The sequence below is a fragment of the Staurois parvus genome, unplaced genomic scaffold (assembly GCF_062004578.1).
Source record: "Staurois parvus isolate SC_StPar_1 unplaced genomic scaffold, SC_StPar_1.0 ptg000657l, whole genome shotgun sequence".
NCBI lineage: Eukaryota > Metazoa > Chordata > Amphibia > Anura > Ranidae > Staurois > Staurois parvus.
In genome coordinates this window covers 664,179-688,695 of record NW_028318453.1, presented here as the reverse complement: position 1 = coordinate 688,695, position 24,517 = coordinate 664,179, and the positions used below count along the sequence as shown (strand labels likewise).

General features: G+C 40.2%; 1 protein-coding gene across 1 annotated transcript in view; it reads left to right on the top strand.

Annotated features, from left to right (window-relative positions):
• The first annotated feature begins 526 nt into the window (after window positions 1-526).
• LOC149448766 (visual pigment-like receptor peropsin) overlaps window positions 527-24,517 on the top strand; it is a 56,584-nt gene continuing 32,593 nt past the window's right edge. Inside the window, exons 1-2 of the mRNA XM_089694240.1 lie at window positions 527-791; window positions 9,456-9,661. Coding sequence (XP_089550366.1) covers window positions 671-791; window positions 9,456-9,661 — 327 coding nt within the window. The 5' untranslated portion in view covers window positions 527-670. The remainder of the gene's footprint in view (window positions 792-9,455; window positions 9,662-24,517) is intronic.

The window sequence follows — 24,517 nt, the reverse complement described above, 5'->3', positions numbered from 1 at the left end:
AAGGCCTGTAAAAAACGATTGCAGCCATCAACAATTAGGAAATATGCCCTGTAAAAAAACACATGCAGCTTGTTATTACTGTAGTGTGTGTGGACAGGGATGAGCTATAAAAAGGCTGCAGGATATCAGCAGCATTAAGATGTAACAAAAATAAATAAAGTGAAAACCCTTCCTTCCCCTCCTCCCTCCAATTCTCTACGATAGGTTTTTGCTACCTACATGGGATGTCTGGCTTATCCAAAAGCCCGCTTATAGGCCAAGCTCAAATGCCAGGTAGTGCATTATGTTTATGGCAAATTTCTCAATTATTTTGTCAGGACTGTGAACCTCAAACAGGATTAGCCGCAAACGCATGGCAGCAGCGAACCCATACCTCATCCCTAGTAAGCAGGTATAAGAAGACATCTTTTCCTAGAGCCATCTATTACATATGCTATTCAGTGACAGTCACCGATGTATTTATAGAATGGATTAGAAATGGGGGGGGGAGGGGGGGTCAATCGTTTACCCAGCTCTCTGTCGCTTGAGAAGATTTTCTTTCCTAATGTGTTAATCTTAGAATGCAGAAGGCAGAAGCATTGGCTAATTACTGGACATCTGAACATTTACTTCATTCATGTGTCTAAAAAGCTGAATTGTTATTTTGCTTAGAATTAGTAAAACAGTAAAAATGTCTATACAGCTTCCACGTACAATACCATGGAGGAACAACAGCATGACTCTACCGCAAAAAGAAAATCCAATATCAGAGCAAGGAGAAACTATCATAGGAATATATCTACTAACCCTGGGTATGTATTGCAGGAAAATCAGTCCTTCACTAATTATACTGCTATAGATTGTACTACTTAAATAGATACCATTTTAAAAATTGCTTCTGAAACAATTGAGTACTGTCCGTGATACTTTTTTTATTTGCACTAACATACAATTTTGAGGAAAAGCTTTCGGGGAGTGTCCCATTCTTCAAGGTCCAAGCAGTACTACCTAATACGGCTACTAATACAGCTACAATCACCTCAAGCAAAAGTTGCTTCTTTAATTCTTAGTAAAACAGTTTTTTACTCCTGGTTTTGATAGTGGCATATAATGTTGTGTTAAAGTAGTTTCATAGTACTTTTTTATTTTATGTAATGCCTGATGGCAACTATAATTTGTTCATGTGATATATTAATAATTTTAATTCCATTGTGAACAACATTAATAGGGTTCTATTTATAATGGTTTTCATGCAAGATTTGCACAACTTTAATTCAAGAGTCATACATTTTGTAACTGTATTCAAAATGTGTGAATCCTGGGGGAAAGTTGTGTGAATCTTGTGTGAAAATGTTTATTTATTTGTTTTTTACATAGATAAGGTCAGTAATTCTTTTTAAGGTATAATATAAGCATAATTGCAATCAAGAGTATCTGTCATTAACATAAATGTATATGTCAAAATGACTGAGCAGCAAATTGATGCACCATGTTCATATCTGATTACGTAAATGGAGTTAGCGAAACTAATAGCTAATCTTGACTTACATAACCATTGTAATTAGACACTTGTAGAACCCCTGAGACGATTTGTATTCATGAATGGCAGATTGTTTTACAACAGCCTGTTGGAAGTTCTGTGTATTTTATTATGTCGTTACACTGCACAGGTGAAAAGAGAAAGCAAGGACAGAGTCTTCAAAGGAAATTTAGTTTTTATAATGATTTAAAGATTTTTAATGATTTAGCAAATTGAATCTATACCATCAGAGGACTGTAGGCCCAGTTATGGTTGTAAATGTCTCTCCTACCTGCTTCTTGTGAGTACAGGCACATGTTCTGTAGACATAAGGGTTGATTTACTAAAGGCTGTTCATTTTGTAAGGGAAGTTGCACTTTGCAAGTGAATTTTCACCAGAGTTTAGTTAATTAAGTGATGTTCTGCTGACTTCCATTATCCAATCTTGTGCAAGAAAAAATGTTTTGTTTGTTTTTTCTTTTACATTTTCCTAGCATGTGATTCTTTGCAAAGTGAAGTTTCATCGCATTCACTAAGCTTCCGGGTGAATTCCCTTACAAAGTGAACAGCCTAATTGATTTTAGTAAATCAACCCCATAGCCTTGTATACACTTCCCCACTGCTAGTATACGAGATAAAATCAAAATTAAGAAATAAATATTTTTCTTCTGGCATAATAATTTCTTTTACAGGTGTAAAAACATTTATCAGCTCCATAAAAGTTGTTAATCATATAAGCAATAACAGCTGTAGCTTTGTGTATTGTAGCTCCATTTGCCTTGTTAGGGTAATTCAGTATGAATAATCGTTTATTCATTGGGGATGATTTACTAAACGCAAATGGCTGTTCACTTTCCAAGGGAAGCTTTGCTTTGCAAGGGAATTTTCCCCAGAGCTTAGTAAATGAGAAGAATCTCTGCATACTGCCATTGTCCAATCACTTGCACATATTTTGCACATGATTGGGTATTCTTTGCAAAGTTTTACCATATTCACAAAGCTTTGGGGAAAATGAAACTTTCCATGCAAAGTGAAAGGTCTATTTACTTTCAGTAAATTAACTTCATTGTGTTTACATGTACACAACTCCCTATTTATCTGCGTTATAAATGTTACAATTATTTTAATTAATGTATTTAACAAACTGCATTGTTAATGATGTCAACAAAAGTAATCATACAGCAGAAATACTTCTGTGAACTATTTAAAAAAGACCATAAAACATACTTGCTAAATAACATCCTATAGGTGAGATTGCTGTTTCTGCTTACAAGAAGACATACAGTAGATGATTTATTAGCTTTAGGAATCTTTAACTGAAAAGTGGTGTGGGCATCTGTTTTGTAAGCTTTGAAGTTTATGTAAATACTCTCCCTCCAGTTGTCCAAATGCTAAACACCCAAGTAGGTGCATTATATATATCCATTATATAACAAGACATGTTTCTGCCCTACCCAGCTGTCAGATGGAAACTGGCATGTTAGAGTCAATTCAGGACATACAAGAATAGGTGTACAATTAAATGTGGAGATCCAGATGGTTTCCAGTTGAGAAATAATCCATAGTGTCATTTATAGTACAGGAGGCTTCATTTAATAAAAAAAACTGTTATTACTTTAGAAATAAGGGATTGTGGGGCCAACAACTCACACAGCCATAAGAAAACAATACAAACTTCTATGACAAGTCAACAGCCCTTTTGATGTTTACTATGTAAAATCAACAACTTATATTTTGTTATTTGCTCACTACAAGAAAAGGACATCAAGGTTTTGTTTAAAAACAAGATGTATGAGGGCCAACACACTACAAATGTCTCTTATGGACAATTGCCCATAATAACCTGTAGAATTCTCCTTCTATTCTCTGAGATAATGATGTTAAAGCGGAGTTCCACCCTATCTAACAACCATGGCCCCACTGGTAGCTGATTGCCGTGCCTGTAATCTTTGGGAATTGTTTTTGTTTTGCTTATTTACCTTTAATTATTCAAAATTCCCTAGTCACCACTGCCATGTACGTCATCTCCAGTATCCCATTGACTCCTGGGATATGTGTATCGTCAGTCCCAGGAGTCATCAGCATCCTCCACTTCTGGCATCATGTTATTTCAAAATGGGAAATGACACTATACCAAGCTGCTTTCCCTGAACACACTTCCCTTCCTTCCAGGTTGTGTTGATTGACAGGTTGCCATAACAACGGGAACTTCTGTCAAATGACGCCATTGCTATGGCAACCTACAATCAATACAGTGCGCAACACTGTGTCCTAACTGCACAGGCACAAGATTGGGAGGTACATGCTGGGTAGCCAGCTGCACCAAATCCCAAAACTTGTATCTGTACTTTATTGTGCTATAAATAAAAAAAAAACATAAATTAGCAGCTATACGTAGAATACAGTGCTACAATCTCAAATAAATACTAAATGCAATAATAATAATAATAGCAGTAATAATAATAATAATACAAATCTAATATATCATAATACAAACTGTGCACTAATTGCAATAATAATAATAATAATAATAATCATACAAAGCTATTATATCATAATACAAACTGTGCACTAAGAGATAATGTGCAACACAGTACAAAGATTCTGTGTCCATTATATATCCACAGGTGCCAGAAAGAATATCTTGTGTTAAAAATGAAATTGTTGTCGCTCAGATTTGTATGAAAGAATTTTAGATCTTTGCTTCAGTCGAAAGAGTAACTTTTTGTTTTCTCAGATATCTTCTCACAAAATATTTACAAAGTTTCTTGAGCTTTTGTATCAGATTAGATTGAAGGATAAGTTCACCTTTAAAAAAAAAAAAAAAAAAAAGGTAAAATCAGCAAATCGCCAGTGCAATGTAGGGCTCCTGCAGACTGTCAGTGTAAACTGTCTGCTCATACCTTATACAAGCAGGCAGTTACACAAGTACAAGAAGAAACAATTAACTACTTAGAGGGCTCAACAGTGTCCTGGTAGTTCATTGGTCCGCAAAATGCAGTGCGATGTGCAGAATCGGATCGCACGCCCCAAAAAAGCGACCTGCACCTTTTTGGTGTGGGTGGGGTGCGATTAGAGCCATACAAAATGTGATTTGCACAGAAATGCAGTGCGGTTCCTGTGTGAATCACATGTGATATACCGTACCGCATATATGTGAACCCAGGCTCAAGCTGTTGCAGCAAGAGGATCAGCAAGGCAGTCAGCAACTCAAATTCCTGTAAGTCACTCACTCAAGCTGTTGTCCCAAAGAGTCAGCAAGACAGCCAGGAAACTAGAATCTCGGAAATGGCAGCCCAATAATTTTTTGCATGACAGGTAAAGATTATACAAACTGGCGTGTGCTTCCAAAACAGAAAAGGTAGGGGTTATTATAAATGTTGACCATTAGGAAATTGAAACAATATGCACAATGTAAATGGATATTATTGATTTAATAGTTCATTGGGGTTGATCACTAAAATCTGAGCCAGGACTTATATTTGTCTGCTTATAGCTCGCAGACACGTCTAAGTGTATAATGTCACTTCCGGGTCCACGTTGACAGATTTCATGGCCTTCCAGGCTGGGAAAGAATGTAATGCAGCGTGCAGTGAAGTACAGGGGATGCATGCAAGGTCTTTCAGACCCTGGATTGCTCCTTAAAGAGAATCTGTCTCCAAAAATCATCACATAGGGAACTTTTCGTCCCCTATGTGATGAAAAAAATAAAGTTATCCCAAAAAAATTTTAATTGTAAAAAATTAAGGATACACCCAAGCACATAACCCCTCCCAAAAATGTTGAGGGCCCCCCCACTCCTACTTATATGCATGTACAAACGTAAATGCACACGCAGACGTCGGGATGCCTACGCATTAAAACGTCAATTGAGATGCACATGTTACATATCGGTGCACACCGAGATGAGATCAATAATTCCAGCACCAGACCTCCTCTGTAACGCTAAACTGATAGGTTTTAAAAGTGTCACCTATAGAAAATATAGGATACTAAAGTTTGCCGCATTTCAAGAGCCCTCAAATTGAAGGTTTGACATGTTGAATATCTACTTACTCAGTGCAACCTCATCTTTTATATTGTACCATAAAATTGATTAATTTAATGATTTTTTTGTGCCCTAAAATTAACTTAAGTGTTTTTTTGTGATAATAACGCGTTACATAAAAAATTGGAACTTCCAGTATTTTGTTTTCTACTGTCTCTGCTTTCAGGAAATATATCATGCTTTGGGGTTTATGCAATCTTCAGACTAAACAGATTTTTTAAACGTTTGCAAAAAACGCAAAAATGATCAGACAGCGAAAAGGATAAAGAACAAGTTCACCTTCAGAAACATTAATATGTTCCATCCGTTTTTAGGGTGGAACATGTGAAATGTTCCCGCTCCTGCAGTGGCTCGGTGATCCTAGTCCTCTGTGTGACAGAAGTACAGGGAGAAGCTCTTTTGAAAAGAGCGGGACTCCACCCACACGAACACGTCACCCGTTCACAGAGTTCTGTGATGGAATCAACTATGAGTACCAACATCCTTTGCGGATGTCGGCTTGTAGTTCTCAATGAACTACCACGGCGGCCTGTACAATGTACGAGCAGACAGCTTACACGGACAGTCTGCAGGAGTCCTGCATGGCACCAATGATTTGCTGATCGCTGGTGCAATGCTTTCTAGGCTCCTTATTTATTTATTTATTTTTTAAAGGTGAACCTATCATTTAATGGAGTGGACACTGGGGCTTGATTTGGCTGCTCAGCACACGCTAGTACTGAGCACCTAAGTGCTTCCATGTGTGAGGATAACCTGAAGGAATAAAGTTTTTGTTTTCTAATTTGGGCCAGCACCTCATTTACTGACAGATGCACTTCTGCTGAGGTTTAAGAGAGCCCAACTCTCTCCTTCCTGATGAGCACCCAATCAGTGCTCATTATACTGCAAGGTCTCTCCCTTCCCTGCTAGTCCCCAGGTGCGGTGCTGGAGACAGGCAGTGAGGTGAGGAGGAGATAAAAAGCTCCAGACATTCCTAAAAAGCACCTCAGATTTAAATACGGTTTTGGTTAAAATGTATTTTTTTATCTGAACAAGTAGATTGTCATGAGGGACAAGTAGATTGGGACCCCAATTTAGTCCCTGGACAAGTCATTTATTCAGACATTTGCACACGACTAAAGTCTTTGCTCTACTTAGAGAAACTGGATAACATCGTACAAAACTTTGGGCTCACATTTCTTTACCAGGTTAAAACAGTGGTACCTGAAGGCTGACCTTGCCAACTCGCTAGGCAGACTAAAGGTCCAAGAACCCTTTCAGCGCTCTAGCCTTCAGGTGCCGCAGTATAGTCGCAGTATAGCTGAACCTCTCCTTTGGACAATTTTCTAATGTTGTAGTGTTATTCTATTTCAACTATGTTGAGAATGATTGCAGTCTTATTGCAGTAATATCTTTATCCTAATGAAAGGTATAGAACATCCACGCTTCTGCTCCTGCAATTGTGTTGTGTCTCCAATTATTTTGTAGACTCAACACTCTATAAGCACTTAAGCCTTATGTTTTGGTTATTTTAGGGCCCATTTACACTTGCTTCAAATTTAACACATATTACAGCGCCTACCTCTTCAACTTGCTTTTTTGATGGTTCTGTGATGCTTCGATGATGATTTTTTGAAGCTGTAATGAAGCTTGGCATATGCCCTGTGTGTGTGTTGATTTTAGATTTAGTCTAAAGAGGCCCAGTAAAACCCCAGCACAGTAGTACCCACACTCAGCAGATCCCCGGATAATTACTACCCCTGTTCAGCAGATCCTCAACTCATTGGTACTCTTGTTCAGCATATACCCAACTTATTAGTACCCTCGTTCAGTAGATCCTCTGCTCAGTAGTACTCCCAACTCTGCTGAAGGCCCATTGAGTAGTATCCCCAGCTTTGCAGATCCCTCGCTCAGTAGTATTCCCAAACTCTGCTGATCCCCTGCTCAGTTGTAGCCCTGAACTCTGCTGATCCCCCACTCAGTTGTAATCCCCAGCTCTTCTGACCCCACACTCAGTAGTAACCCCCAGCTCTGCTGGTCCTCTAGTTTACTGATCCCATGCTCCGCACCACATGTGACATTGCTAATTTTTTCTGCTCCGGTCTCCCAGCTTTGCTGATCCTCTGCTGCTCCAGTCCTCTCTCTGGTCCCCATTCACCTTCCACTATAGCATTCCCATGTTACACACCCCATGTGTCAGTTGCTAGTTGCTCTGCTCCGGTCTGGAACCTGCTTAGCTTCCTGCAGCTCCTCGCTGCACACCAGATGTGATGTCAGCACCAGACATTTCAAGAATATATACACATGAACCAGAAGTGAATGCACATACTTGCTATACTTCCAAGACAAAGCGAAGCTAAAGCATAATAAAAGCTGCTCAAAAGCTGCAGGTGCTGTTAGCAAGCTTTGTCATATACTTCTATGGAGCAGGGGTGGACTGACAACTCATGGGGCCCCCGGGCAATAGGTGATCATGGGGCCCCTGTGTCCTTTCCCACACTCAAAGCACACCCAAAAAAGCCTATAAAAGGTACCAGGGGCATTTCATGGGGCCCCCTACTGACCCCAGGCCCTCGGGCAGTGCCCGAGTGCTCGAATGGTCAGTCCACCCCTGCTATGGAGGCTTTGGAGATGCTTTGAAGCACCAATACTGAAGAAGATCAGCTTTTGCTTTGAAAATTTTCATGAAATACTGGTAGAAGATCAGCCTGCAATATACGTAAACTGTAGGAATGGCTATAGGATAGGATAAGATACAATAGGCAGGGCCAGTGCTAGACTATTTTGCACCCTAGGCAACACCAGCTACTTGTGCCCACCCCCACCCCCTACTATTTTTTAAAACAGTAGAAAGTATTAAATCAACAAAACGTGAAGCTTTTAAATTTATTTTAATTAGCAAAAATAAGTGCTAATAAAGTACCACCAGCAACATAATTAAAGAAAAAGTATATATTAACCAAATATAAATTACCTGTATTAAAGAATCAGACAGAGAAACAAAAAAAAAGAGACAGAGTTACACAACTCCACAGTGATCAGCAGTCGCCAGCCAGCTTGCAGTAAGAGACTGAGTCTGAGAGGAACACTGGAAGGAGTGGCAGCTCATCTGCTACACTGGCCCCAGACAATCGACATCTTCCTCTCTCCTTTCTTCCTCCCCCTCCGCCACCTCTCTCCTCACTGCAGGACTATTCATGATGTGGCAGCATCCCACATGATCAATCAGCATCCCCTCACCCTGACTATTGTCCGCCCCCCTCCTCCTCCTTTCATCTCCATGACCTGCCATCTTCCTAGGCTTGGATCACCTCTGATGGCTCCTGCGAAGTCCAGGCTGTGGCTCTCAGTGAGGACAGGTGGCCTCTTAGCTCTACGTCGCTTCCCTCTCATGCACATCGGGCCCTGATCATTCTACTCACAGGGGTAACCTTGCAACCAGAGCATACCCCCACATATTGATTAGCTCCAGCTTTGTAGAAGAAGGCAGAGCCAGCGTTGACATGACCCATTCGGTCACTAGCCCACTCTCTGTTACACATATGGACATGTGTGTGGACAGGCTGTGAGACAATTGTGCAGCGTAAAGATACCATCATTCCCTGTGTATGAGGAGAAGGGGACTCTGCAGAGAAATGACAAATTCAAGAGGCCACACTGGGAGAGTGTCGGCCTGTGCTGCGCCCATGCACCCCTAGGTGGCAGTGCGCCCTAGGTGACTGCCTAGTTTGCCTAGTGAAAGCTCTGGCCCTGACAATAGGACAGGATGAACACACCATTGTTTCTACCTGGCAATATTAAAATATGAATGTTTTAAAACAATGAGCAACAGAATTATAATAATATTTTATTGTTATTAGAAACCTTTCACAAAATTAAATTCATTTGCTGTATTCACCTATTTGTATTAACATGTCCTTTTTTTGACAGGATGGATGTCTTGGTTTGGCAATAGCATTGTAATATTTATATTATACAAGCAGAGAGCCAACTTATTGCCCACAGATTATCTTACATTTAACCTGGCAGTATCTGATGCCAGTGTATCTGTATTTGGCTACTCTAGAGGCATCATAGAGATCTTTAATGTCTTCAGAGATGATGGTTTTCTTATCACTTCAATATGGACATGCCAGGTAAGATTAAATTATAGTAATCTTTACAAATAATGTATTTACTGATTAAGGGTACACTAGCTTATCTATGGCTTAAATCTATAATGGTTATTTGTCTAACCCTACACTTAGACTCATAAACTTCTTGTTCATCTATGTGTTTTTCTGAAGCATTATGTGAGGTTCTGAAAAAATGTTACCAATGATTTTTAGAGGTATCATTGTTCGTTGCATTACTTTTTAAAGGCCAATCAGACATCCAAGTGTTTGGCATTTTGATCTGTATTTGCAATGCATACGACAATTTTCTGCTAAACATGATCAAAGTCTTCTAATAGGAATGCATGTCTAGCCAATTGTGCAGTTCTGAAAATCCACGTAATCAAGGTTTTGGTTAATCTTGAGATACCATGGTAGGTGCCAAAGTGTTGAGATGTAGAATTTTCACTTTTAAAGGCTTTCTCTATTTTTATTTAATTTAGTTTTTTTGTTGTTGGCCGGCATTGGAAATTAAAAATAAAAAATTACATTAACAGGATGCTCTTGAAAATGGCCAAATTATGATAAACAGCAAAGATGAACAGTATCACAGGTTACTTACCTCCAGCACCTCTGAAAGTGACCTAAAGCTCTGTTCACAATAGTGCAATTTCAGATGTAACTTGAGTCGTACGTCATACAGAATCGCTTGGCACTTGAAATGACATTGTTTTCAATACCCCTTCACATCAAAGCAACTCAGCACAGCAAAATTTTGGAAAAGGTTCCTGTACTACTTTGGTGCTATTTCAGCATGATTTTGGCTCCATATTATATGCAATGTATGGAGCTGTAACTTGAGTCGTACGTCGTACAGAATCACTTGGCACTGGACATCACATTGTTTTCAATATCCATTCACATCAAAGCAACTCAGCACAGAAAGATTTTGGGAAAGGTTCCTGTACTACTTTGGTTCTATTTCAGCAAGATTTTGGCTCCATATTATATACAAGTCACATTCAAGTTACATTAAAGTTACATTCAAGTTGCACTACATAATCACACTGAAAATTGGATCAAAACTGGATTGCAGTAGTGTGAACCTAGCCTCACTCTTTTTAGACCCTGGTGCATAATATGTGTTACACAGGTCATATGTGTCCTGCTCGTTCTCTGCATGTGGCCCTCTGTTTCCTGGGTTGGATTCACCACTGGTTGGGCACCTGTGGAATTTGTAGGGTGGCAGCACTGGAGACTTTCCTGTGGAGTGTCAAGTGAGCATATGACCAGGTATGGTTAAATTTCACTGAAGCTACACTGTCACTGACCACCAATGTAGGGTGTTAAATAATATGGCCTCTGACTCCCAGTGTGGAAGGGCTTAAAAAACACCATCACTGACCACTAATGGGGGGTAAGGAACACTGCCACTGATCACTAATGGCAGGGGTGGGGGAATGGCACTGCTACTGAGCAACAGTGCAGGAGGGAGCTAAATGTGTGTAGGGGGGTTTAATCTGTTTACTGCCACCAACATATGTAATATGTCGGCAAAAGCCAGATTGCATTCACAGATCCTCCGAATAGGTTCTGCTACTCAGTATCACCAGGTAGAGGGGAAGGAGATCAGCAAATGTCCGTTCACTGATTTCTACCAGCTAGTAAGAACCTGGAAGAAATGAGGTCACTTTACCCAGCTGTTGTGGCCAGGAAAGAAGTTAACAGAATATGATCAGAACTACAATAGCTTCAGTGAAGTGCAGAGGAGACATCAGGGGTATTATTGTGTCCACTGGTACCAGTGCTGGGGTTCAATCACATACAGCAGTTCTTGGGGTTATTATTGCAGTCACCAACAAAAGTGTTGAGGTTTTTTTATTGTATCCACTAAAACCAATACTGGGGGTTATTGTTGTGTCACTGATGCCAATTCTGGTAGCTATTTTTCCAGTTACTGACCAATGCTAGAGTGTTATTATTTTTATCATTGACAGAATTGCTGGTGGTTGTTGATGTTTCCACTGAAACCAAGGCTAGGGGTTATTATATTGTCCATGGAAGCCTGTGCTAGGGGCTATTTTTGTGTTCACCTACACCGGGTGTCGGCAACCCGCGGCTCCAGAGCCGCATGCGGCTCTTTTTCACCTTTGCTGCGGCTCCGGAGCACACTGCCCACCAGGTGACAGGCAATAGGGTTGCCGTAGCTCAGTGGTCGGCAAGCCGCGGCTCTTTTAACCTCCCTGGCAGTTTTCCCGAGTGTAGCTCGTGGTAGAATTTCTATACCACGAGCTACACTCGGGCTTACCATGCGGCGCTGCTCTGGGGGTCCCTGCAGCACTTACCTTGTCCTTCGTTCCCGCGATGTGTCCCCTGCAGCGTCCCCGGCCATCTCCTCCGGCCGATGCCGGCATCCGGCTTCTGTGTTCCGGTCCCCGTGATGTCGGGACGTACGGGCGCCGCCGGCGGCGGGAAATTTAAAAAATTTAAAAAATGTCTTTTTTTTTTTTTTCAATTTTCAATAGTAAAACATTGCTGTTTCATCCCATTTCACATACATATTGTCCCTAGTGCTTTGTCCTGTGCCCTGCCTGCATTTTGTCTGTTCTTTCTGCCTGGAAACTTAGAAAAGTCCATGGCGTCCAAAAAGCGTCCCTTTAGGTCAAAAGCGGTTTTAGACCGGCTAGAGAACAGCGATAGTAAATCAGAACCACTTGCAGAATTGAGTGATAATGATTTGTGGGGAAATTTTCCTTAAAATTACAGCCTACAATAAAAAACTATTTCCATGCGAAAAAATGGTACCGCTTTCAGCACAAAAAATCGGAAGGAATCATACCGCCAGGGAGGTTAATGCAGCTCTTCTGTGTGCCGGGCGCCCGCTCCCCTCCCTCCTCTCGGGCGGCCGCCCCAAAAGTCAGGACTCTGCAGCTAGCCTAGCAATGGGCAAACTACGGCCCGGCGGATCTTATAATCCGGCCCGCGGAGCGTGGCAAACATTGGCTGTCAGGATGTAGGCGGGGCAGCGTGACGAACTCCTCTCCTCTCACAGTCCGCCCTGAAGACCAGAACTGCGCGGGAACACGGCGAGAGGAACGCGCGGAGTACAGGTAAGTGAATTGACACAATATGGGAATGAATTACTATAGGGGGGATGAATTACTATAGGGGGGATGAATTACTATAGGGGGGATGAATTACTATGGGGGATGAATTACTATGGGGGATGAATTACTATATGGAGGATGTATTTTCAGTTTTAAAAATGTGGCTCTCAAAATAAATTTTAATCGTGGTTTTGGCGAGATTTGGCTCAGTTGAAAAAAAAGGTTGCCCACCACTGACCTACACCTATTCTGTAGGTTATTTTTGCTATTACTAACACCAGTGCTGGAGGGTTATTATTGTGGTCACTGACCCCAATGCTGGGAGATGTTATTGAGTCGTTGATGCCTATAACGGGAGCTATTTATCTGATCACTGACACCAATTCTGCTGGTTATTTTTGCAGTTACTGACATCAATTCAAGTACTGCATTCATTGACATGAATATTGGAGGTTATTAATGTTTCCACCGAAAACCAATGCTGGGGGATATTATTGTGTCCACTGATGCCAATGCTTGGAGGTGTTTTTGTGATCACTGACACCAATGCTGTTGGTTATTTTTGCTGTTGTTGACAACAGTGCTGGAGGGTTATTACTGCATTTAATGGTACCCGCACCGGGGGAGGAAGTTTAATGCATGCATTGATGTCAATGATGACTCAGCACCAGGATCCAAATTTTCAGCAATTGGGATGCATTACAACCCAATCATTTAAATAGGCTGCCTAACTTGATGCAATGCACCTCAATGAATGAAAATGCCCTGCTATTTTGTGGCTCTCTGGAATTGTCAGGGGCTGCGATTGAGGCCTTTTATAGTTGTCAATTTTACCATGATGGCTCTGTGACCTACTGTTGCATGGAATGATGAACCTAATTATACTGATTCTTCTTCTTTAAAGTGTCCGAATGCATGTTAGATATTCATTACGCAGGGCTGTTCTGACCAGAGATGAATCATCCAAAACGCAAACAAGGCTGAAGTTTAAGGCCCAGTGAAAGTCCAGTGGGCCCAGATACAACCTCCGTGATTCCATTGTAAAACAGGGGCAAAAAACAGTTGACTTGCCTGTCAGTTCACAAGGCAGGACACACGTGTAGGTAGTTATTGTCTGACGATATGGGCCATGGCAATACAATACAGATAGGGTGGCTTCTTGCCTATTGCAATCATTAATAATGTTAATGGGAAGGATTGAGGGTGGAGCAGTGTTTGCAAAGCTGCTACCTTGCCTAGGGCCCCATTCTGTCTTAATCCATACCTGGTTCTGACAATCTGACAGAAAGTGTTGGACAATGATTAATTTATATATGTGGAACTACATTAAATTGTAGACTTGAATTGCAGCCTAATACCAGGGAACGTTCTGATGTAAAATAAAGACAGATATTCAGAATGTTCTTCCTGCTGGCAAATGGTAGTTTCCTTCTAGGAAATTATTTGTGTTTCTAAGACTCCCACAGACAATAGATAGAACCCATATGCTGAGACAATTTCATGCTTATAGGTCCTGTGCACTGATGGTCATCCTTTCTCTTCTTTGCTCTTCCCCTTCCTCTGTTTCCAAAAGTGATGTTAGATATTTAGATGTAAATGAACATATTTAAACTTGTTAAATTTAATTTTTTTTATCCTGTAAACCTGAATAAACCAGAGAAATGTACCCATTTTGTTTGCTGCTATCAGAAAACTATACATAGGGCTGTGTTTGTGCAATGACCATGCAATAATTTTACAAAAAAAAAAAGTGATTTATAGAATCAACAATATTGAATATTTCTTTGTCCCCATTAAGGGCTTGTGTTGATGACATCAGTTCATAGTTCATTGTGAGGTGTATATCACCAATTATTCAATTACAGGTTGCCTGGGATAGGAAGGGGTTAAGTGTGTCTAGACTCTTTTCCCAAGCTTTCTGAGTCCTGCCCCCTACTATAAGCCACATAAATATAAGAAGATGGCTCAGAGCTCCCAGGCTCTTCCACATGGGATGTCAAAGGAAGCACTGCTGCAACATGTAGCCCTACCGGAGCACATGGCCCGCTTCTGGTTCACCCTGCTGGGAATCTCTCTAGACTAGGAACCTACAAATACTAGACTTTTGCTGAATGGACTTTGCTTCCCTCTAAGGTATGAACTGGCAGCCTGCATTAGTTAGCTAGGACTGGACTCTGTTTCGTGTATGCTGTGATGTTGAACTGTGTTGCTGAATCTTAAGTAAAGCTGTTAAATGTTTAAAAGCCTGGTCTGAAGTTGTTCTAAATGGGTGCATGATGGTTCTTAGCGTATGAAAGTACAAGGCCTGCAAAGCACATATGGGGTGCAGAAGCTAGGCCACTACAGAGGGTTTACTCAGCAGAAAGTGTGGAGGAAGAGAACAGTTGCCACAGGTAACCAAGGACTGTGGAAGTGAATAGCAGCCTTTCATGAAGCATGTTACCTGGCGTGGCAATGGGTCCTCCAGTAGCAAGGGGATCAGTGCTCTAACTCCCTCCCCAGAAGTCAGTTCCCCAAAAGTGTGGGACTGAACCTGTGTTATGGAGACCCACTGTCTGGCCACAGGTTACGGGAGAGCAGAAGAAGTTAACTAAGTGCACACGAGGTCCATGTTAGTACACAGCAGAACCCCATTCTGTCATTGGGAGTGAAGTGGCAGGTATATGCTGGACAGGTGGAGAAGGCATGGGCTCCGCAGTGTCCCTCCTAAATGCAACATACAACAAGGAAGGTTTGTAGTGACATGGGAGAGAGTTCTTCATGAAGGAATTCTGTAGGTCACACAGCTACACACAGTGCACAGCTAATCTCTAAATCAGAGTACCACCATGTTGATTTCCACATGAATGCCACCCTGCCTGGTTCTAGGCATTTATGAGTGTGTACTCAGGCTAAAGGAGGGTAAGACCAGCCCACAAGGCTGTTTTGTTGAAATTTTTGCTTCTGTACATTCTGAATCACTGACCTGAAACAAGTCTGCAAAGCAGTAGTTCAGTATTCATGTTATTGACTTTCCTTATCTCAGTGCTTGTTGGGTCTCAAAGTCAGTTGAAATGGTACTGTATACTAATGGAATTGAGCCTATTAACCTAGCAAAATGTATAACTAGGTGGATCCCTTTGAAATCATCCATGCGCACGAAATGCGTCAGTTAGGAGCCTACGTGCTGACGTCACACTGCTGCGTCCACATGATGGTCCGGAGGCCATCTTTGTAAGTGCTTTTCATCCATTGATGATTTTATGCTCCACGTGGTTGCTATCTTTTTAACAAAATATACTACACTATATGATACTGTCTACGGGCTCAGTCTATGAGCTTATCCTCTAGGAGGAATCCCTTTCCTTGGTTCACCGTGGGCTGGAGACGGAGACTTGGCTACTCTTCTTTTGATTGTTCATTTGGTGTATCACTGGCTTCTGGAGAGATCCCACCTTCAACCGGCAGGAGGAACAAGCAGGAATACCCCTTAGTGTAATTCCACTCTGGGCTTGCTTGCTACTTACTTCTGGTGAGTGCATTATGGTGGAGGTGCAGTGCGGAAGTCACAGAAGTCACTACATTTTGTTGATTTGATCACATCACTATTTTTGGCACTATTGTGACATTTAGAGGACTTAAATATTTTCATTTGTTATTTGTTATACCGTCCATTTTGTTTCTTCATTGGAGTATTCACTATTCTCTATTTCTTTTTTATGATGTTTCCTTTCTTTTTTACTATCACACTGGTCGTCATTAATTATAACACACATTTTTATTAGCGCTGCACATTGATATTATAGTGTTTTGTTTTGGTGGAGACAGAGGGTTTGCCACATTGTGCTAGATTGTTTACTTTTTCCTTTTTTGTCTTGCGCTTACCATTTATTCTATGATTCTAGCAAAATGTATGCTTACTTTGCAGAGTAAATGTCAGTAAATCAAGTAAAGCCATGTTCATAAAATTTAAGGTCTCGTCTCAAGCTCCTGTAAATCCATGCCAGGGGGTTTATTTACTAAAGCTAGAGAGTGCAAAATAAGGCTTACTTCTGCATAAAAACTAATTAGCTTCCAGTTTTTATTGCCAAAGCTTATTTGAACAAGATGAGGTTAGAAGCTCATTGATTTTTATGCAGCAGTGAGTTTGATTTTGTATTCTCCAGCTTTAGTAAATAAACCCCTGTGTTTCCTGCGATGGATACTGGCTGGGCAGAAGTCCATCTAACTTCTCACATACTGTGGATATACATAGAGAAAGGTCTCAAACACTGCACACCTACTGTAACAAAGCAGCCTCAGCCAGCTTCATCCAAAGCCACACCACCAACACATTTCACCCCGCCCATGGGGATTAATCATGAAGCTGTGTTCACTTTGAACTCCCATTCATAGGCTAGTAAAAACATGTATATTTTGTTTCTCCCTTGCATATAATTGGGCATTTGAAGTAAACAATGCTTAACCTCATTTACTAACAATCACCTTGCAAAGTGAACATTCCACTTTGATAGGTGAAGAGTCTTTATTCCTTCATTAAATCAACCCCAGTATCTCAAATTATTAAGTCAGAAACAGCCAAGAACCTCTCACTTTAAACCGTAAACGGCCTTTAACAGTGAACCCTCCTTAGACTTCTATTTCTTGTAATTATAGTATGTATACAGCATGTTAAATAAATGTTTTTAAGATTTAGTTTTGAGGAAATTATAGAACAGGTGAAAAAATATATACTAGGTCATATTTTGGACAATTTAGATTAAAAAAATGTCTTTGATTACAGAATAATACTGTGTGGTCTTTTCAACTGGTTCGGAAATAAAACTCAGCAGAAAACCAACTGACGAAAAAATCGGATGTGGTTTATGTGACTTGTGCAGCAGCTTTATTAGCAGATAATGGAAGGATTAGATCTGCAGACTAAGTTGACACACAATAGCTACTTTGCAATCTGTTTTCAATCCATCCTAACTCTGTTAAAAAGGGATTAGGAAAAAAATGTTGGAAACATTTTCAGAGACAGCTGCCACACCATAGACAAACAGAGGTAGTGAAAGAGAAACTTCTCAGTATAAAGCCGTCTTTTCATTTATGGAATGATGTGATAGTAATTTCTTGTTGCTTTTTTGTGTGATGTGACTACTTTTGTTTTTGGATTTGGATTTTTTTGTGTAACAAGAAAGTAATTATATGCAATGCGAAATTCACAAGCAATAGATTCGATTTATAAGTCACCTGGGGCAATTGCATTATGATGTGCTGCAATACCAAAATTAAGTTCTGGGTTGGTCAAGTAATTTTTCTCCTTGCAAGGAAAAATGCATGATGCTTTCAATTTACAGTATATACCACAAATGCTAAATGGTCTTAGTTAGCCCCAATTATCACATCAAGCAGGATTAATCACAATGTCAACAACCAAAGGAACATATTGTAATTACTTATGAGATCTACTTGTCTTTGTGCAATGTTAAGATAGGATATGATTAGGATTATGTGCAAATCCTGTTGAAAAAGGGAAATGTAGTTTTTTATGTCATGTATGTGTCAAATTACAGTCATGTCACAATAACAATATTAGCTACTTCCCAACCATAAAATGTAAGTGCTGGTTCTCACTGGTGCAATTTCTAATGCGATTTGAGTCACACAAAATTGCATGACAAGGGAAATCACATTATTTTCAATGGTGCGTTCTCATCAATGCGATTCATTGCAGTGCAATTCTGTAAAAGGTGCCTGTGCTACTTTGGTGCAATTTCAGTGTGATTTGGCTCCATAAATATGCTAACCACATCCAAATTCACACCAAAGACACACTACATAATCACATTGAAAGTCGCATCAAAGTCACATTGCACTAGTCTAATTGTTATTGCTTACAGTTAGTGTTCATAAATACTACTGCTATGCAGTACCATGTTCATTACTGCAACATACAGTTACACACATAACATGATTGTAGTGGTATTTATTTTGAATGACACTCCAATATCCTAAGGCAGTGTTTCTCAACCTCTTTTCAGTCAAGGCACCCTATAAAATTATGGACAGTCCCAAGGCACTCTTGAAAATTATGAACAGTCTTGAGGCACCCCATTCTAAAATAGGGTGCCTCAAGACTGTCCATAATTTTAAAAGGGCACCCATTCTAAAATGTGAAAAACTATTTTAATAGTTTTATATAACGCAGCAACATCCACACATGTAGGAAACCCAACATTAGAGGTGAATTGTTCCAAAGAAAATATACTTTTGCACACTGGTACTGAGTAGTGTTCCAGTGTTTCTGTTCCCCCCCAGTTTTTCTCCATCACAGAGCTAATGTGACCCCAGCACTGACAGAGAGGGGCAGGGGAGGGTCAAACTAGGATGCTGAGCAGGCAACCGACATCCTGCTTTATCAGCTGATGATGTCATTGATTGTCAGGACACCGGCATCTACAAGGTTGTTATGGTGCACAATGAAAACCTGTGGCTTTGTGTAACTAAAAGGCAGGCTTGTTCCACCTGCTGGCTTGTATACAAGTTTTGGGCAATTTTTAGATATTTTGCCAAGGCACCCCTGAAAAAACCTAAAGGCACCCCAGGGTGCCTGGGCACCCTGGTTGAGAAAGGCTGTCCCAAGGCAACGCAACAGTGTTGTAGCACACCACAGCGCACAGCAACACTCAGTAGTGAGCTGGGCTAGAAAGAAGGTCATTTGTTTTTTTGAAGCATATTAGGGTACATTGGCCATTTGTTTTGAATGGACTGCTACAACATATGTATTGCCACCCTTGAAAGAGCTGCTGGATAATTTTGGTTCTCTGTTCTGTGCCTTGACTCCAAGAACAACCTCAGCCCCTCTGACGCACCTGGTTGAGTAAAATCACTGCAGGCACAAGTAAAGACACAGGTGTAAAATACGTGTGACCTGGCTCTGGGGTACTACTAGTAAAGAGACACACACCATTTAGTAGCAAATACAACACTCTTAATCTATTGATACGAGTTGGAAAGAATAGCAATTTATGTTCATTTTGAACATAAATCAGCACACAGAAAGCTTATGACACAGTCTGCTAGACAGAGTAATAAGTATGACAAATTAGCAAGAATTAGGTTGTATACCTCTAACTAGAATAACAAGGATGAGTTAGCAACACAGCAATGAACAATAACAATACACGTTAAATGCAGTATAAATGAGGATAATACTACACTAGTTTAGAGTGGATCTTATGTAAGAGCAGAGGATAGGCATGGCAGAGGATGGAAGGGTAGGTAGGGAAGAGGATGGGAGGTTAGAAGGTAAGTGTGTAAGAGTCAGCATGGCAGAGAATGGGGGTCACAAGACTGGGGTACAGGGTTTACAAGGGTAGAGGACAGGGGTCAGCAGTGCAGAGGGCAGGGGTCAGCAGTGCTGTGTACAAGGGTACAGGGGTCAGCAGGACAGAGGACAGGGGTCATCATTGCAGTGTGCAGGGGTCAGCAGGGCAGTGTACAGGGATCAGCAGGGCAGAGAACAGGGTGTCATCATGGCAGTGTACAGGGACAGAGGCAGAACAGATAGATACTTCTCTCCAGTCCTTGCAGTTGGAAGGGGGGTGAAGCTGTGCTGGCTGGGCTCTGTTAGTGTCACAGTGTTCACAGCTGCAACCTAAGTTTATGGACAGCACTTCTCCTGATGGGTGGTTGGCAACCCTACCCCAGCACAATATCCATGGAGGGAATTGCCTGGAGGTGGGGGGGTGCAACTAAATTCTGGGGAGTACCCCCTAGATCCGGCCATGGTTCTGCTACTCCCAGCTGAGTCTGTCGCTCTTACTAAGCCTCTCATACAGGATTTTACATATCAACCTGTTTCAAACACTGGTGTTTACATAGATTTTGAAGATTAGAAGTCAACTTGTTCTATGCTTTTTGCAGGCTAAGCCTGCTTCCTCAGAAGCTGAAATATCTGTGAATGCTGTCTGTAAAAGTGTTTTTGTCAACACTGCAGGGCACCTTGGGGGAGGGGGGGGGCATCAAAACTAGGGTCACAGGAGAGACTTTCTCTGATCATTAAGATTTATCACACAAAGTCTTGAACTAAGATGGGTATCTAAAAGTTACAGGGCCAATTCTGACTTTTCTCTCATATGTAAAAATCAATGTTTTTTTTGCTAGAAAAGTACTTAAAACCCCCAAACATTATATATTTTTTGTAGCAGAGGCCCTTGAAAATAAAAAAGTGGTCGCTGAAAAAAAACAAAACACAATATATAATTAATTTTTTTTGGAAAATACGAAATATGATGTTATTCTGGGTAAATAGATACCCAACATGCCATGCTTTAAAATTATGCACTCTCGTGGCATGGTGCCAAACTATGGTACTTCTCCATAGGTGAAGGTTTAAAAATTTCTACACGTTACCAGTTTAGAGTTACAGAGGAGGTCTAGTGCTAGAATTATTGCTCCTGTTCTTATGTTCACGGCGATACCCTGTGTGGTCTGAACCTCATTTACATATGTGGGTGTGACCTACGTATATGTGTTCACCACTGTGCAGGAGCACGGGGGAATGGGGGTGCTTTAAAAAAAATTAATTTATTTTATGCATTTTTTTATTTTTACACTGTCTCTTTATAAATTTTTTTAATCACTTTTATTCCTATCACAAAGAATGTAAACATCCCTTGTGTTAGAAATAAGCAGTGGCAGGTCCTCTTTATGGAGAGATATGGGGTTAATAAGACCCCACATCTCTCCTCTATAATGTAAAGCATTAGATTAAAAAAAAAAGCATTGATCTAATGCTTTAAAAAATGGCATTGTTTATATTAGGCTGGAACCAGAAATGATGTAATGACGTCACTCCTATCTTCCTAGGGTCATAGAGATGAGTGGGGACCATCTTTCCTTCACTTATCTCAATGCTCAGCCGCCACGACCACCAGAAAGCGGCGGGGGGGGGGGGGGTCCCCTCCTGCTACTTCTAAATGTGATTTAATAGTGAATCCAGCGCTCAGACCACTTTTAGCACAAAGAGAATCACCGGCTGAAAAAAACAATAATGGGGTTATCGCACTTTGCTGCAGCCCTACCTTGGTATTCTACTTACAACCGAGGAAGTATATGTACTATGACCAAGTTGGGAAGTGGTTACACCATAGCTGATTATATTGTATTTTGCCTTCTTTTTTGCACAGTTTTCAGGAGATCAGTGACCATTTTAGCTTGCTAAGGAGAAAAATTTGATTGATGCTCTTCAAGGTAGAATGATGTCAAATAGAACCCCATCCATGGTTCCAGCAAATTATTGGTTAGATTTTAGCTGATGTTCTATAGTCACTTACATTTTGGTGGACGATTATTTTATCAGCTGACAATAGTAGTATACTATATTTATGCATTCTTTCTTTGTGGTGGCTTGTATGTATATATATATATTTTAGAAAAAAAGAATTGGAGATATTCCAACAAACAGTACAGGACAGGACTGCAATTGTTAACCACTGCAAGTTGAAGTACCTCTTAAAGTTCTGGCTTGATGTAAATATCAGACCAAATTCTAAGTTTTTTTAAGGTGACTTGGGTGTCCTATATTCATGTAACTGTTTTGTTTTCCATAATACGAGTCCCTTCCTCTCTGCTGTTGTGTTTCACCTGCCTTCTTTTTAAAGTAATAAAAGTCAGTTTCAACCCAGTGCCTAGAGCATTGTGCTAAGAGGAAACAACAGGAAAATACATTATCAGTTTGAAGTTTCTTTTTATCTTTCAGTTCTGTCTGACCACCTGTGCACTCTTGTGAGTTGCTTATGACACAGGCAGCATTCTCCTCAATTTCACGGTCGGTTTAAATTTATATTTATCAGAAAAAAGTGTGCTTGTATATAATGGTGATATTGATCACCCTAATGCAGTATGATTTTTAAACAAAGCCATGATTCACAAGTCTTCCAGTTTGATTTTGCTAGCTATGTCCTTGGTTCTGACTTTGTCCAGTTTTGTCTTTTTATTATTCTTTTTAATTATGAAATTGTTAAGCAACTTACTAAGTATTTGAACCTCTGTCAAGTTTTATTGTTGTATGTAGCCTGCAGGTTAAGCGGACAACTTCCCTGGTTAACTAAACAAGTCATGTTTGCCAGTAAATAAATGCAGCCACCAAAATCTCTGGTAACCCAGCTGAAGGGGGGTATTGAGCAAGAATCCATTGCTTTCCCATTGTCACTGGACTAATTTTTATAATACTTCTTTATCAGGTGTAATCCTAACCTAATTACAGTACATCAATATTAGGGCAGTGATGTCCCTCTGCTCCTGTTTTAGAGGAAGTATAAACAAAATTCAAAAGTAAGCTGATAGGTAGTCTTCGTTTTACCAATTTTTACACTAACTGAACAATTGTAACACTGGAAAAAGAAGAGCAACTAATAGAATATTTGATGCACCACTGATTTTACATTATTTTTCTTTCTCTAGTTACATTGTCTTGACCATCTATTATAACAGATCTTTCTCCTGTTAAAAAGTAAAGAGTGATATGAATGGCTTTGTTTTATTTTTTCTATGTTGGATTTTTTCAATAAAGATTTCTGAAATACAAATTTTGACTAGTTGCTTTAAAAAAGGGATCTTGTTTTTTGCTTTTTGCCTCATTGAATAAGGCTGTTTTAAATTTCTCATCAATTATGTCAAAGATGTGTTACGTAACGCCCATAGTAGCTTTGGGTCATTCACTCTTTACCTATGAGGCAATTAATCATTATTTTTACAAAAGTGATACAATTCTATTTGCCTGAGGCTCTGGTGTTACAGTACATGAAATGTGACTGGAAAAGAAAGGCACTCTGTTAATCTTTTGGGATAGTTTATGACTGTTCCACTATCGGATAATCACTTAGTCATAATGTCAAATGCCCTCTGGCACAATGATGACAAATACATTGCCATAGTGCAAAGGTCATTACAAATACAATTTTTTTTGCTTTTACCTAGAGACCATGTCATCTAAGAAAATTAAAAAAAAATGCTTCAAGTCTTAAATATAATCCTCTAGACGTTCCAGCACATACATACTATATGTGTCGTGAAGTCCAAATTGCAACTATTTCTGACAGGCAAAGCTCCAGCAGTTCTGAGTAGCAAAGGAATTTGTTATTAAAACTCGCTCTCAATGTATTCCTTACTATGGAATCACTCATCATTACTATGATGGTAAGCCATGATGGTCAACAGGAATGTTCAGGAGGCAGGAAAGGGTGGGGAACTAGCAGGAAGTGCTGAAGCTTTGCTTGTTTGAACAATCCAGCATTTAGCTGTGATATAAGAGTTTGGAAAGTTGCTGCAGGGAAATCTAGGTGCCTGTTTTTTTTTATATTGGTGGCTTTTTTTATCCTTTATTTAGATAAAAGAGTATGTTTAAATTATTAAGGCAAGGCATGGTGGCTTATGTGAACACATTATACCTGTTAACAATAAAACAGGCTAAAATGAAAAGGGGATTTCTATTGCCTTCAATTAGCTTCTTCTTGGGTTAAAGAAAGCCAGCAAGGGCCAAGTGATGTAAACCTCTGTATCAGAAGTTGGACTGTATTAGAACTGACTAGAAGAATAGTCAGTGTTCATGGGAGGTGACTACCCAGGGACTATTTCCTAAAATAGCAAGAAAGGCTGCAGGAGTGGGAACATGTTACAAATAATAACAAGTAGCTAATTCCCTACTCATAACATGGAAGGGTGAAAGGGAGTTAAGAGGAAAAAAGGAAAAGAAAAATAAAGCATACAACCCATAGGGAAAAAAGGAGAATAAGTAGAAAACGGTGTCTCCAAGGTCTCGCTA